Source organism: Xiphophorus maculatus, chromosome 16, assembly GCF_002775205.1.
Source record: "Xiphophorus maculatus strain JP 163 A chromosome 16, X_maculatus-5.0-male, whole genome shotgun sequence".
Taxonomy (NCBI): Eukaryota; Metazoa; Chordata; class Actinopteri; order Cyprinodontiformes; family Poeciliidae; genus Xiphophorus; species Xiphophorus maculatus.
In genome coordinates this window covers 13,938,275-13,952,776 of record NC_036458.1, presented here as the reverse complement: position 1 = coordinate 13,952,776, position 14,502 = coordinate 13,938,275, and the positions used below count along the sequence as shown (strand labels likewise).

At 37.2% G+C, this 14,502-nt stretch overlaps 3 protein-coding genes across 4 annotated transcripts; all 3 read left to right on the top strand.

Moving 5' to 3' along the window:
- Positions 1 to 271: 271 nt before the first annotated feature.
- drc3 (dynein regulatory complex subunit 3) lies at positions 272 to 4,688 on the top strand. Its single transcript, XM_014472410.2, has 12 exons — positions 272 to 366; positions 452 to 623; positions 709 to 825; positions 1,766 to 1,932; positions 2,048 to 2,194; positions 2,351 to 2,431; positions 2,531 to 2,625; positions 2,713 to 2,887; positions 3,028 to 3,159; positions 3,288 to 3,326; positions 4,335 to 4,448; positions 4,536 to 4,688. The coding sequence occupies exons 2-12, from the start codon at positions 470 to 472 to the stop codon at positions 4,629 to 4,631; spliced, it is 1,317 nt and encodes a 438-aa protein (XP_014327896.1). The 5' UTR covers positions 272 to 366; positions 452 to 469; the 3' UTR covers positions 4,632 to 4,688.
- Positions 4,689 to 5,560: 872 nt separating this feature from the next.
- On the top strand, positions 5,561 to 9,708 carry LOC102234038 (glucose-induced degradation protein 4 homolog). 2 transcript variants are annotated; one of them, XM_023349088.1, is made up of 6 exons: positions 5,561 to 5,974; positions 6,347 to 6,406; positions 7,512 to 7,619; positions 7,931 to 8,032; positions 8,115 to 8,239; positions 8,333 to 9,708. In XM_023349088.1, exons 1-6 carry the CDS (start codon positions 5,750 to 5,752, stop codon positions 8,394 to 8,396), a joined length of 684 nt encoding a protein of 227 aa, XP_023204856.1. In that variant the 5' UTR covers positions 5,561 to 5,749; the 3' UTR covers positions 8,397 to 9,708. The 2 variants fall into 2 exon arrangements, with proteins under 2 accessions (XP_023204856.1, XP_005808791.2); XM_005808734.2 differs by having other exon boundaries at positions 5,570 to 5,974; positions 8,109 to 8,239.
- Positions 9,709 to 11,072: 1,364 nt separating this feature from the next.
- Positions 11,073 to 14,447, top strand: noxo1 (NADPH oxidase organizer 1). The gene is made up of 8 exons (XM_023349080.1): positions 11,073 to 11,231; positions 11,315 to 11,395; positions 11,472 to 11,544; positions 11,623 to 11,806; positions 12,595 to 12,785; positions 12,860 to 12,973; positions 13,059 to 13,176; positions 13,464 to 14,447. Exons 1-8 carry the CDS (start codon positions 11,166 to 11,168, stop codon positions 14,182 to 14,184), a joined length of 1,548 nt encoding a protein of 515 aa, XP_023204848.1. The 5' UTR covers positions 11,073 to 11,165; the 3' UTR covers positions 14,185 to 14,447.
- Positions 14,448 to 14,502: the final 55 nt, after the last annotated feature.

The following is a 14,502-nucleotide window of genomic DNA, read 5'->3' as shown; positions in this document are numbered from 1 at the left end:
AATAAATTAAAATGAAATAAGTTTGCATTTTAACGGCTCGTGAATGCACCTGAACGCATCTGAAAATCAACCTGTTGATTGAGGAAAGACCGTTACAAGCCAACCGTTTTTTTTTTTTAGAGATTTAACGTAAAGGTAATGTTTCACAGTCAACTTTACTGTTGAGTTTTATTTTGCTTTTCGCATTTATTTAATGACGTTAAAAATAATTATTTGTTTGACGAATTTACCTGTGGCGTTAAACTGTTGCTAAGTAACAGGGTATAAACAAACGAAACAACGGGACACAAATGTTTTGGCTGTTTTTGTAGACCGTACATTGGATACAAAGAGTTCATTCGTTTGTTTTTTTTATAGTTTTCATTGGTAAGTAAGAACGTTACACATTTGCGTAGTTAAAATGAGGGTTATAGTAAACTTAATCTCTGACTTGCCTTGTTGCCTTCAACAGAGGGAAAATTGCTAAAACATGGATACTGAATCTAGCTCGACGGACGATGAGTATACCTTGCAGGAGATGTTACTCGAGCAACACACCTCAAAAGAAAAATACTCTCTGCACAATTACAATCTTGGGAGTCTGGATCACAGAGAACACATCCGTTTACAGCTGGAATTCAAAAGTATAAAGGATAAAACAAAAAAACAATCTTGTCAAAAGTTTTGGGTCTAATTTTGTGCACTGATTCAGATTGTTGTTGTTTCCAGGCATGGTTAAGATGGATTTCCTACATGATTTTACATCTCTGATAAGGTTGGATCTCAATAACAATATCATACAGAAGATCTGGGGTCTGGACCGTCTGACTAATCTGACCTGGCTTAGTAAGAGACAATTTCATTTATTTTTAGTCTGTTACTAAAATAAACACTATAGTGTGTTCGATAAACAGCAACAACAACAAAAAAAAGCAAAAAAACAATTTTTTAAAAGCCATTTAAAAGTATTCATACCTGTTAAACCTTTTGTTTTTTTCCTTTCTTTTTTTTACATTTGATTATGTTACAGCCGTATACATAACTGTATTTTATGGGGGCTTTATATAGTAGACCAACACAAAGTGGTGAATAATTATGAAACATGAATGTGAAGGATATGAAGTTATCAATTTTTTCCCCCAAATAAAAATAGAAATTTATTTCATGTCCTTTAAGCCAGTACTTTACAGCACATTATTTTGCTCAGTACAGCTGCTAGTGTTTGGGGGTACTTCTTTAACAATTTCACATAACTAGAAACTGAATTTATTCTTTAACTATGGGGCCTTTCTAACACATGGCTCTGTTTTGGTCAAAACCATTCCTTTTTAACTTTGACTGTATGTTTAGGGATGCCGTTCTGCTGCTGGATAGCTTTATAGTTCATTACCAAGTCTTTTATATATTGCCTATATTTTTTCTCCTGGATTTTGCAGTTTAATGCCTGACCTCTCTGGTGTGTTTCTTGGTCTCCATGTTGCTGTTTATTCATTAGTCTTCATAAACAAACATCTGAGAACTTCACTGATCAGGTCCTAAGCTATTGAAACTGATTTACACCTTGGTCAACTCTGTTTACTATGTTTACTCATAGTAAACATGTTCCTTTTCTTTTAATTTCACAACCATGCACTGCTTTGTGTTAGTCTATCATAAGCAGTAAAAAAGAAAAACCCTAATAAAATATATTCAAAGTTGAGAGTTTAACTTGTCGAGGGACATGATGGCTTCCACAAGGCTCTGTACGCTCACACGTTATAGAAGTTTCTTTCAAATGTGTTTGCAGATCTGTCATTTAACAAGATCGAGAACATTGAGGGTTTGGACTCCCTGCTGAAGCTTGAATTGCTGAATTTGGCCTACAACAAAATCTCTGTCATCAAGAACATGGATACTCTTGAGAACCTTACTCACTTCTTCATTTCAAAAAACCAAATCATACACAAGGAAAGTGTAAGATTATTTTCTTTATCCAAATGACTGCAATACTATGTAAAATTATGGAACGTTTGCACTGCATGACATTGTGTACATCTTGTTTATTCATCTTCATCTTATTTAATTAAAGGTGCAGTACCTCGTGAAATTTAAAAACTTGTTCAAACTCTCCATCGGTGGAAATCCTTTCACTGAGAAGGACGATCACTCGCTTTATGTTGCTGCCTTTGTTCCAAATGTGACCCTCTTAGACAACATTTTAATTACCCCAAAGATGGTAAGTCTATGTTCATGCGCATCTTTTTGGATTTCTCTATTTTCTACATCCGTTTTGCATAACGTTTCCATTTAAAGCATCAGTTTATCCAGGTATGCGGTGCCATATTGATGCGTCACACTGTAAGTGAGACATTTCTGTCTTGTGCAATTACAGCGAGAGGAGGCTGCCATCAAGTACAAATTTGAGCTTAAGAAGTTCCTTGAGTCACAGAACGCTCAGGAAAAAATAGGCAAAGTATGATAATGATCGTATTTTCAAAGGCAGTTTTTTTGCAAATGTGCACATTTTATTTCTTGTACTATGTTGTCTGATTTAAGCTCTTTCCTATAACAGGATGCGGTTGTGGACAGTGCTGTGCCAGTTAAGTCAGCAGACGAAGCAGAGGCGACGAGGCCAGACAGCCTTCGAGGAGCTCCGCCCGCACAGATATATCCTCTGTTTTCTTTGCTGATGTATTATTTCATCGAGTTGCGCAAACTGACAAAATGCCTCAAATTTCTTAACATTGCATTTACGTCTCAGAGCAAAATTGTGAAGCTGTGCTCACAAATATTTGCTATAGACTCAGACGAGTACAAACAACTTGAGACAGAGTTGAACTCTTTCTTCGCTGGCCAGATTGAGACTGATGCTTACTACCAGCAGAGGTCATCACAGATGCTTGCAGACTTCCATGAGGAGCACACAGTGGCAAGTAGATCAGATATCTCCAACTTAACGAAGTTAGAGATATCTAACTTTATTAGAGCAAATTTGCAGCAAATCTTTGTACATATTCACTGCTGTTTTGTTCTTTTTTATTGTCATCTAACAAGTTTCAAATGTTCTAGAGGATAAAAGATATAAAGCAAATACAAGACCCCGATCTACACCGTCTCAAAATCATCGATTTAAGAAATGTAACCTCCACCCTGTTTAAAAATCTCATGACTCTGGAGTTTGAGTTTGTCAAAAATCTAGATGTAAGTCTTCATGAGATTGTGTTTGATTTCTTTTCTTATCACCTTGTAACCTAATACGTGGTTTTGTTGTTGTTTTTTTAAATGAAATCCTTCATTTACATCTGTGCTGTTGTTTCTTTTTATGTTAGGACAACATCATGCTGCTTGACAACTACATCTCAGACAAGGTGGGTAAATTTTTGTGATAATATGCAGTGCATACATACTTTTCTTCTTTGCTACTCAAGAGGTGAATTATGCTACATTTAGAAAATATTGATTTTTAACCATATCAAAAGTGCAACAATTATTCTACTCACATTGAGAGCAGTGTCAAAGACAGTGATTACAGGTTTTTAGACCAGGTGAGTGAGAGGGGCATGGAGGTTGATTTTGTGTCTGGCGAACCCTTTCTATGTTTATTTAGAAATAAATAAATAAACGGCATTTGACGGCATGTTTTAGATCTGGCCACATATTTTAGCATTATCCTGATTAAAGACCCAATATTACCAATATTAGGTTGTCTGCTGGTTCTAGAAGTGTCTGAGGAGCAGCATGCGCAACCTCTTTTGAAAGGGCACCAGATTTTTTATTTTTTTATGTATTTTGAGACTTTGTGATGCTATGCATTCTAACGAGGCTGACATTTGGAAGAGATACAGACCCACAGCATGCTAGATCTTTCACCTTACTTAACAATGGGATTCTTTTTGTCATGAGTTGGGATTTGAAGTGGTGAGGATGGAAAACCAAATCCCCACACTTTTTCAAATATTCATTCCTTGATTCACATGCAACCTAGCCTAAAATTGTTTTTTGCATAAAATACTGAATTTCCTTTCATCTGATTAAAGCATACAAAGTGTACTTCCCATTGTCCCGCAGCTAAAAAAATGGGACTGCGTGCAATGTCTATATACAAATAGTCACTAATTAATACTTGGCAGTCTGTGAAACCTGTTATCAACCTGAAAAGTAAAGTATAATTAGAAACACATGCCTCAGATTTATTTTAAAGGGACCAATTGTACCTCCAGAGACTTTGTTTCTGTACAACTATTAAGGTTGAAAATTCATTTTAAGGTTTTTTTTTACATGTTTACCAGAGATGTCAATGAGTGTGGTCCAAAACGTTCTTATTATTGAAATGTAAAAGAAATTGCTGCTCAGACTGAAAATGTCGTTACATGTAGTTGTCTACAGGCAATGAGTCACCCGATCAAGATGAGCCCCCGGAGACCATCAATGACACAGAAAATCAAATGGATACACAAGTTAATGACTCGAAACAACCTCTCATCAGAGAAGTAAAGAACTTTGTAGTAAACACACAAGTGTATGTTCAACTGAAATGACAACCCATCCACAACCCCCATCTTTATGCACTATTGCAGATTCAGGAAGAGGAGGAAAGGAGGAACCGTGTGCGCATCTCAGACATCTACCGATTTTATGACTTTTTGATGCAAACTGTGGAGGAGTTGGAATGAAATTTTGCTATATTTCACTGACAGCGTCTGCACTATTACAATATTTAGCAGATAATATACATATATTTACTTTTCCATGTTTTATGTAAAATATATATATATATGTCTACATATAGATACAGAAATGTCATATTTCTGTCATTGATTTCTATTTTCTTTATTAAAAATTACAAAAATAACAAATTGAAAATGTAGAATGCATATTCAGGCCCCTGTACTCTGATCCTACTAAATAAAATTACACCTTTCCACCTGAGTGCAACTTAACTGTAGTAGCAATCCAGTTCTGTGAAGGTTAGGCAGAGAACATTAGGAAATAAATCACATCATGATTTTGAATTGTTCGTAACAATGCATATTTATGTGTTAGAAGGGCTCAGTCAAAGCCCACAGCTAAATTCAACTGAGAACCTGCTGCTGAACTTTAAAATTGTATCTGATCAAATCTGACCAAACTTTTTCTATTTTGAAAAGCTGTTGGTGTGTCACAGAAAATTTCTTCACATTTCAATTGAGCTACGTTGCAATGTGCAGTTGTCCCATAAAAAGAAAAACTTCAAGAGATGAGCGACTGTAGATAAATTATTGCTTTTCAAAACAACAACAAAAAACTCCTAATCTCAAATTTTTAATAAAACTTATTTTAGCCCTTTTTAAAAATATATGCATATGTTTTATATTTAGCAAAAAAAAAAGTAAAAGAGGAAACTGTCACAACACAACTTAATAGTTCAAAGCGATTTTCATCTGTCGATTAATTTACATCCTCTTTATTCTGACACGCTCTCTTCTTCTCTGTAAGGAGATTTAAAATATTTCTAGATCATTTGTTTTTGTAACTACCTTTCAAAAGGTGGAAAGCGTCTAACATACAATTCCCAGAATGCATATTGGCACATCATCCAATAAGAATCGTGCTGCAACCAGACGTTTGGTTTTTAGCCAATAAAATACAAGAAAGCTGAGCGATTATAGGAAGACTCGCAACATTTATTCAGTCCGGCAGTCTCATGAAAGCTAATACTTTTGGGCAACCTCACCGTTATTTTTTACGGTGATAAAACTTCTGCCAGTCCCGTTTTTTGTCTCCGGTTGTGGCGTGCTCCTTGTTGACGTTCATGACGGTTGCTGACGGTGTTTCCTTAGCGCTCGTCATGCCTGTCCGAGCAGAGTGCCACTGTCTTGCCGGCGCGGCCTGTCCATCCTCGGCCTGTCTTGTTCCCCCTGCGCCTATCAACACCCAGCAACCCGGGGTGGCCACCTCTCTGCTCTACAGCGGCGCGCAGTATAAGGGTTATCAGAGGAGCAAAGGGAACTCGTATGATGTCGAAGTTGTTCTGCAGGTATTTTTGACAAATATTGGGGGGTTTTATCCTAAATTTAGCTTGATTAATATTTTTAATTATTTTAAATTTTTATATTTTTGTTTTGAATGTAGACTAAAAATAAATTGTTGACACCTGTCTTAAAAGTTTACGTTCTGTGCACCAGACTATCTACGTTTTTTTGTAATATTCTAGCTGCAGATGTTTATTGAATAGGAAGGAGAGCAGATTTTCAAATATATAGCTTAATGCGTACTAGATTCTGTGTTTAAAAGGGCAATTCTTTGTTTCAGTGCCTCCTGCTGCCATTTTTACATCATGCATTTGCACTTTTTATGTCAACCCCGTGAGACATTACTGAATGTACCATAATCTGTTTGCCTTGGACAGCATGTGACGATGGACGACTCATATTTGTGTGGATACCTGAAGATCAAAGGCCTGACTGAGGTAAGCTACTCAAACTAGGTCAGGTGTAGTAAGACTAACCTTTATGCTTCCACAGGCTGAATCTAGAGAAGGTGAGATTGGTCAAAGTGAGATATTTTCTGCCAGATACGTGTTAAGTTATGCAACATGTAGAACCACTTTTGCTCAAAGTGCTCTGTCTGTGAGAGGACCTGCGGTTTGGAACGCACTTCCTGTCAATTTAAAGTCTGTAACCAGGTTTAGTAGTAGTAAAACTCTGGTTATGTCAAAAACAGAACTGTATCCACACTTAATGTTTAATGTCTCACTGTTTTATATGCATGATTTTGTATATGTTGTCAAGATTATGTTCTGCTATTTTAAATGAATATTACTTCAATTTTTACTAGTTTTAAGTTGTACTGTTTAAAAGCCTATTTAGGGACAAGTTCTGCGAATTAGAATTAGCTGTTGCTATAAGCACTATGACACAAACATGGAAGTGCTGTTCTGTTCTGTTTGTCTATGTCGATGTGTGTCTGTCCCTATCGAATAAACTTAAATAAATAAATAAAAGGCCCACAGCTGGGAAAGGAAGGTTGTTGTGTGGAAGATGAGCAGTCATGTTAATGAATAATGGTAAAATTTGAATGTTTGTTATATGAAAACAAATATTTCTCCTTTCTTAAGAAGAGCATTTTTCATTCACTTGAAGGCTAGAAGGTTCAGCGTATCATCTTCATCATGGCATGTTAGTAATAAACATTATCCCAGAGTTTAATATATTTCAATGCAAAATGTGCACATAAATTTTAGAACAATAGCAAAAGACCTTGTAAAGATGCTCACTGATATTATTTCTTATTGTACTGCATAATCATTAATCCGTTCCTTTCGGTCTGTGAATTTTCAGACTAGATATGTAAAGTTTAATCTCTGGTCAACTAATCTACCTTAAGTCTATTGGTTTTATTATTATTATTATTGTTGTTATTTATACTTTAAGTTTAAATAAAGGATGACGGAAAACTATGGAAATATGATTTTAGAAGAGTCTGGACTGTTGACCTGAAAAATATGTGTTTGAACCCTGCAGTTTATTAGCAATATGAACCTTTTTTTTTTCTTGTCCTTTTATATTTTGTAGGAGTTCCCCACTCTCACAACATTCTTTGTTGGTGAAATAATCAGTCGCAGGCGGCCTTTTTTAACCCGGAAGTGGGATGCAGACGAGGATGTGGACAGAAAACACTGGGTATGTCTGTCCAGTTTTTTATTTTTTTATTTTTAAGCATCACATTTTACGTTTTTTACTAATGAAATATTGGTCTATAATTTCATTCTTTTGAACCAAGTTTGTACTTCACCTAAAAATAATTTACATTTTTTGTGCCCTGTATTAAACCTTAGATTAGTGAAAAGCAAAAAAAAAAATCAATATGTGACGTCTTTTACCTAAATTTTGGAGTATAGTTTACATTTCAGATGATATATTTTTAAAGAGCATAAGTTTAAAAATGTATTTGAACCTATTATTGATCCCCATATTTCCTATTCTCTTAAAAGGGGAAGTTTCAGGCTTTTTACAAGCATGGCAAAACCTTTAACTCGGACAACTTTGACTACAAGGCGTTGGAAAACAGTGATTACATCTTCATGAGGTGGAAGGTGAGCAGATTTTACGTCACCATTTCTCCGACTTGTTCGAACTATGCTTTGGCTTCAGCTGCTGTTGGTCTTCCAGGAGCAGTTTCTTGTTCCAGACCACACGATCAAAGACATCAGCGGGGCCTCCTTCGCTGGCTTCTACTACATCTGCTTCCAGAAGTCCACAGCCACCATTGAGGGCTACTATTACCATAGGAGCTCAGAGTGGTAATAAAAGTGAAATTCCCACAAAAACATTTTTTTGGGGGTGGGTGGGGGGGTACAGTTATAAATGTGAGTTTTTATATTTCATTTCTGCAGGTACCAATCACTAAGTCTGAATCATGTTCAGGAGCATAGTATGCCTATTTATGAATTTCGGTGATATGAAGAAACTCTTCGTCAAGATACGGCTAGTACCGCTCTGGAGTTAACTGGAACATGACGCCACAACACCGATGGATAACCAGTTTTCCTCTCTTGGAGGAAGCTAACAAGTGGCCAGGTGCTCATTTCCTGATTTGCAAATAGGGAAGCACGGATTGAAGAAGAGCTGGACGAAAGATCGATAAGGCATGAACAGTCCAGACTGAGCTGCTGACGAGAAAAAAACAACAATTTGTTTCTTGTGTGGCTTTATTATTATTATTATTATTATTCCTTGCCATGAAGTGTTTTTTGCGCTCTGTGTTATTGAACATCACAATAGATCACAATAGATTCTTGATTATGGAGACAAGTTGCACTTTTAGTGAAGGTTTGCAAAGGAAAAAGCTAATTTTGTTCAACAAAAAAAATCTTATATTTAATAGAAAATATGTTTAATTACCCATAGTGATTTATTGGTGGTTTGTGGCTAAAGGATTCTATTATAACCGAGAGGGTTTATTTTATGCAAGACGACGAATGAATTTGATAAGAGAATGTTTAGTTGAAGTGAAACAGATCCACCTGGATCAGAACGGGTCGGCGATAATCATGGTTTCCTCCCATGGTTTTCTATGCAAGCCAAAGAACTTGAGTGGAAAGATTTTCCCTTGCCTCTTAAATGTTTAATTTATTAGAATTCAGACTGCTGCTTTATTTATGCGACAAGGCATTAATGATTTGTCAAATAAGATGTTTCTGAAATCCCAGACCCAAAAATAGAGTTTTCTAGATTTTGGGGGAAGGAAAAGAAAACATTTGGTAACTTATCCTTTGAGAGTTTTAGAGTTTATTTTTTAAAAAAATGGTGACGGTAGTGAGGAAATGACAAGTGGGAACAAAAATCTAATATCTTATTTTTCAAAAAATCTGTTGCCTTACACTTGTAAAGTTTTTCTCCTTAAAGATACAGTTTTCCGGGATGATTTTGTGCAAAATATCTCTTCATCGTTTTGTTGGGATCCTTTTAAGTTTTCCTGAACCGGGATGATGTAAAAGCCAAATTGCGTTTGGCCTGCTAGCCTACAATTTTACAGCTGGGTTAAAGCAAGCTAAGGTTTCTTGTAAAGTAGTGCAATGAAATGCATAAACACAATCAGAAAATGTTTCTTTTTTTAAATTCATTTTATTTATTAACCATGTGGCAAAACAATGTGCAATGTAAACAAGCAAATGTTTAGGAGAGTATCTCAAAGAGAGCGTTTCTAATTTGACAAGAACATTGGGCTTTGTGAATGTTGAAGTTGAATAAAATATTTGATAGAAATGTTTGTACATGATGTTGCTTCTGTTTCCTAACATAAAAATAGACTCATTACTTCTTGTAAGGAGCCCTGGGTTATTACCTTTTGAATTTTGGATATTTTCTGCAATATTGCCAATGAATGAATCCTAAAAATTAATTGTAATATGTAAAGAGTAACAGCAATTATATATACAATACTTTTCTCTGATGGCATAATATAAATGGTTCTTATAATCATGCCAGCCATGTTCTTCCATGCCATCTCCTTGAAATCCACAAACCTTTATATAAAATCTGCTCTTCATGTAGTATAATTATATGTTCTGGATGTTTTGATGCTGTCCAAATGCAGCATTTTCATAAAATTCAGTTTTATTCTCAGGTGCTGAAATTCTGCCGCTAGATGGCAGCAGCCACAAAGTCAATCAAAAAACAACCAAAGTTTAAGACTTAAACTTTAAATCATTCACGAACCGGAAAGTGTTGGATGTGAACTTGGCGCAAATAGTTTTGCTCTAGGAATACCTTCGTACTTGGTATGAAGCGCCTGCTCTAGAACCAGAATGTTGTGGTATCATAATACTTTGAATTTGTTTGACTTCTTCATTGGTTTGTAATTTTCTAGCTATATGAAATATTTTATTCCTAAATTTTCAGATTGAATTTCCAACACGAGGCACGCACGTCTATTTTTTGGAGAACAGCAGAAGCAGGGGCTTAATTTAATTAAATTATATGGAAAGTAAGTTGTACATAATAAAAACTGAGGAATATATTTTCATCCAGGCTTTTATACATGCTTTACTTTCTCAGTGATTCGTTCTAAAATGTATTTATTTAAAAGGACATGAGCAATATGTGGGACATAATTGGTTATTTTGCATAAGAACTGCTTTATTTTGTGTATGTTCCTTGTATAGCTTTTGTAGCTGCCAAACTGGAAAAAAAAGCTGTCTTCATCACCCTAACTGACTTAAAGAGAAATCTATTTTTAGATACTTTATTTAAGGAAATTATTTGAGCCATTCTCTTCCTGTAAGGGCACATGTGGCTGTGGGAAATAATTACTGTGTTTATAGTGGCTGAGGCTTCACTTTTTTGTCATTTCTACTTTTGCTTTCATCCAACTCAGACCTAAGATAAATAAACTGCGTTCTGAGCAAAACTGTAAACAAAAGTCAAATATTTTCTCCTACCATCACGCCTCCAACCCAGCATCTTAGCCCCTAATAAGCCAACCTGATTGTTTCTTTACATTTCTCACTGTCAGCCATGCTGGTTTTGGAACACTGCAGGAATTCCCTTTATGCAGACGATCAGTGATTTCGCCTGCACAAAGGGAGACGCTGCGTGAGCGGTCTAACCACGCCTGTGTGTGGAGGAGGAAATATAAATTCACCTGCAGGACGCCTCCTGCACATTCCTGAATGAGGCTGAGAGGCATCTATTGCACATGATCTCCTGTCCAGTCGTCCAGTTGTCATGGCGTCTGAGCGTTTTCCAATCAGCATCCGTCTAACCGGAGTCCTTCACAAGGAGAAGAACAAAGTAAGGAGCGATGGTGCCTTTGTCTGTAGGAATTAATTGTAGAGGAATTTTCTTCTTTAAGAATATGGTGTATCTTCTTTCAGATGTACATAACATCTGTGCTTTGGTCGGATCAGAATGAAATTGTAGTTTACAGAAGCTTTGAAGATTTCAAAGAAATGCATGTAAGTATTCAAAACTGCACTATTTACTCCCTGAGCTTGTGCTAAATGACTTATTTCATTGTTTTCTCTCTTACAGAAACAGCTGAAGAAGAAGTTTCCCTCTGGAAGTAAAACGAAAAAATCTGACAGAATCCTCCCTAAATTTCAAAGTGGGTGAGATTAAACAATAAATAAATGCTTAGCTGGATACAGATGTAACTAAATAAATATACATTTTTGTTGTTTAGGCAACAGAGTGAAGCAGAAGAGCCAAGGCAAGGGGCCTAATAAATCACTGGTGCGCCTTAAGTATTTGCAGAAATACTGTAATGAACTCCTGAGCTGTGATCAACACGTCTCACAGTCTGCTGACCTGGCAAAGTTCTTGCAACCAAATGAGAAAGAGCTAAAACCAGAGTTCACCAAAAACAGGTAGGAGTTTCTTCAGCAACAACCTCTGCAACAATTGGAGCTGTTAAAATGCATGCAATGAGATGAGAAGACTAACAACATAGGAAAAACTTTCAAAAAATCAAGTAAAAGGAAATATTGCTACTTCTATTAGTTATCAGGGCTTAATTACAACATAAATCTGTCATTTTCACATAGTTTGTGCATCCTGTCTCAGTTCTTGCTATGAGACACCATATCAACGTCCATAAATCCATCTGATATTAAATCAAATCATGTGAAGTTTTCGCAATTGTGAGGTCATTGTCACACATTTAAAAAAGAAACAAAACCTTTTTTTCGTTAAAATTGCAACTAAATATTCATTGTTTTGAAGATTTCTGAACTTCCCAATTATCAAAATGAGATCACTCATACCAGAGAACTTTCATATTTACTCATAGGCATTTAGACAAAAATAATCATTTTGGCGCCGTCATAAAAACAATGACATTTCAAAGGTTCGGGAACAGCACTTGTGGTAAATAGAAATTGTTTTTTTTGGTGGCTGGATCTGATAAGTACAGAGAGGACATCTTGATTTGAAGGGAAGGGAACACAGGTGAAAAATGTCATATTCAGCGTTTTTGTGTGCGCTACAGCACATGGCAAGGCGAGTTACTGTAATTAGATCTGATTGGAGAAGTTCATAAGTATGCATTGCTTAATTCCCATTTCCGGATGAAAAGGCAACTTAAAAGTTTTGATTTCTGATTGCACAACAAACTGAATGTCTGCAGATGAAAAATAGCTTTGTGTATTCACCTTAGTATCATCATCATACCCTCTGAGGAAGAGATCAGGAGCTACGGGAGACAGAACAGCAGCGGTAATGTGACCCAGCCATTTGTCACAGAGACCTACAGATGTATAGCCCCATACGAGACCAAAGACACCAAAAACAAACCTTTCAAAGTAGCTGTGAATGAGATGCTTGACGTTCTTATCAAAGACAAAGCAGGTGAGCATAGCATAACTCCAGCAATGTTTAGAACATTCAAAATCCAATCGGGGATCCTGTGAATGTTTGTGCAGGGTGGTGGCTCGTAGAGAACGAGGAGAAGAGGATGGCCTGGTTTCCTGCACCCTACCTGGAGAACCTAGAAGATGAGGAGGATGAAGAGGAAGTGCATGGTACACCGTCAACAGGTATACGAACAGAAATCAACATTTTGACAACATTAGTTGATGAGTTAGATGAGATTATTCCTAAAGTTCTTTATGCCTCCCATAGGGATGTTTTACATAGTTGTCAAGAGCTACAATTCCAACATAGTGGATGAAGTAAGCGTGAACATTGGTGTAGTGGTCGAGGTCCTGCGGACCCCGGATAATGGCTGGTGGCTCATAAGGTAACATTTAATCCTTCTACAAGGGATGGAGATGTCCTTAATTACTGTTATATGGGATCTATGTTTGTGGTTGCTCTATGAAAGCATTTGAAGTTTGCCAGAGTATATCAGTGTACATAAAGCATTGTGAAGATCAATAAACACACCTCACAGGTCAGGGATAAACTTGTATCAGATTTAAAGAACGTTTAAGTTATAAAACAAACAACAGCTCAGTTCTGAGTAGCTCAGTAACTGTTATAGTTAACATCTTCTTATCCTCTTTTATCTTCTCTGTATTTTGACAGACACAAAGGAAAAATGGGCTATGTCCCATCTCTGAACCTGCAGCCCTACATAAATCCTCAGGTTCAGATGACGTCTCAGTATAATGTCCAAAACTCCTCTTCTCTCCTGCCCCACTCCTCTACCTTGCACCACAGCCGTTCCTATGGCAACCTGTCCCAGCATCCTAACCCCAGACCCATCTCCCCCAGCCTCACCCCAACAGAAAGCATCCACAGGTCCCAGTCTCTGAACCAGTTGTCCACTCAGCCTGCAGTGAGCCTCCCTGCTCCAGCAAACAACCACCCCACCTCCCCAACATCTCCAGTACAAGCCCCTCTTCCAGAGATCCTGGTGCAGAGTGACGAAGACCAGGAGCAGAACGGACGGATCCTCAGAGCAGAGTCGGTGGACAGCTTTGAAAGCGACAGTTTCAGCGATGATGCCCTCTCCATGTCCACTGGCTCATCCCTCAACCTGAGCTACAGCGCCAACGACCAACAGCTGCGAGTCTCCCGCACGCCACAGCCCACGGTGTCCAACAGCCTCAGCCCAACGAGCAACCCTGAGGGAACTCTGCTACCCAGCGTCTCCGACCCCAACCTCTACAAGGGGCCCCAACCCCCGAGGGTTCCCCCGAGACCCCGGGCCCAGGAGATTCTCACCCGCTGTTCCTCAATCACCCGTAAAAATGCGACTAAAAGCAACCTGTCACCAACTTCGACTGAGGTAACGGGTCGATGAAAGTTAAAGCTTTTTGTTATTGTTATGCTATTTTGCTCTTTTGCATTAACTGTGCACACTGGTTTCTTATCCTTCCACTTATGTGGCCAATACTTTGATTGATATATATATAAAATAATCAAGTAACCAACAACTGGATGCATTTTGTCTGAATGACTAGGTGCTTTAAGTTTTATATCAACTCTCATACCAGATAATACCCCCATCTGATATCTGTACATATTATATTCAGTTAATTGTAGAGATGAAATGAATAAAATGATCGTGTGGGTTTAATACTGAATGCTTTTGTGTCACTCCTGAAAGAAAATGTACAAC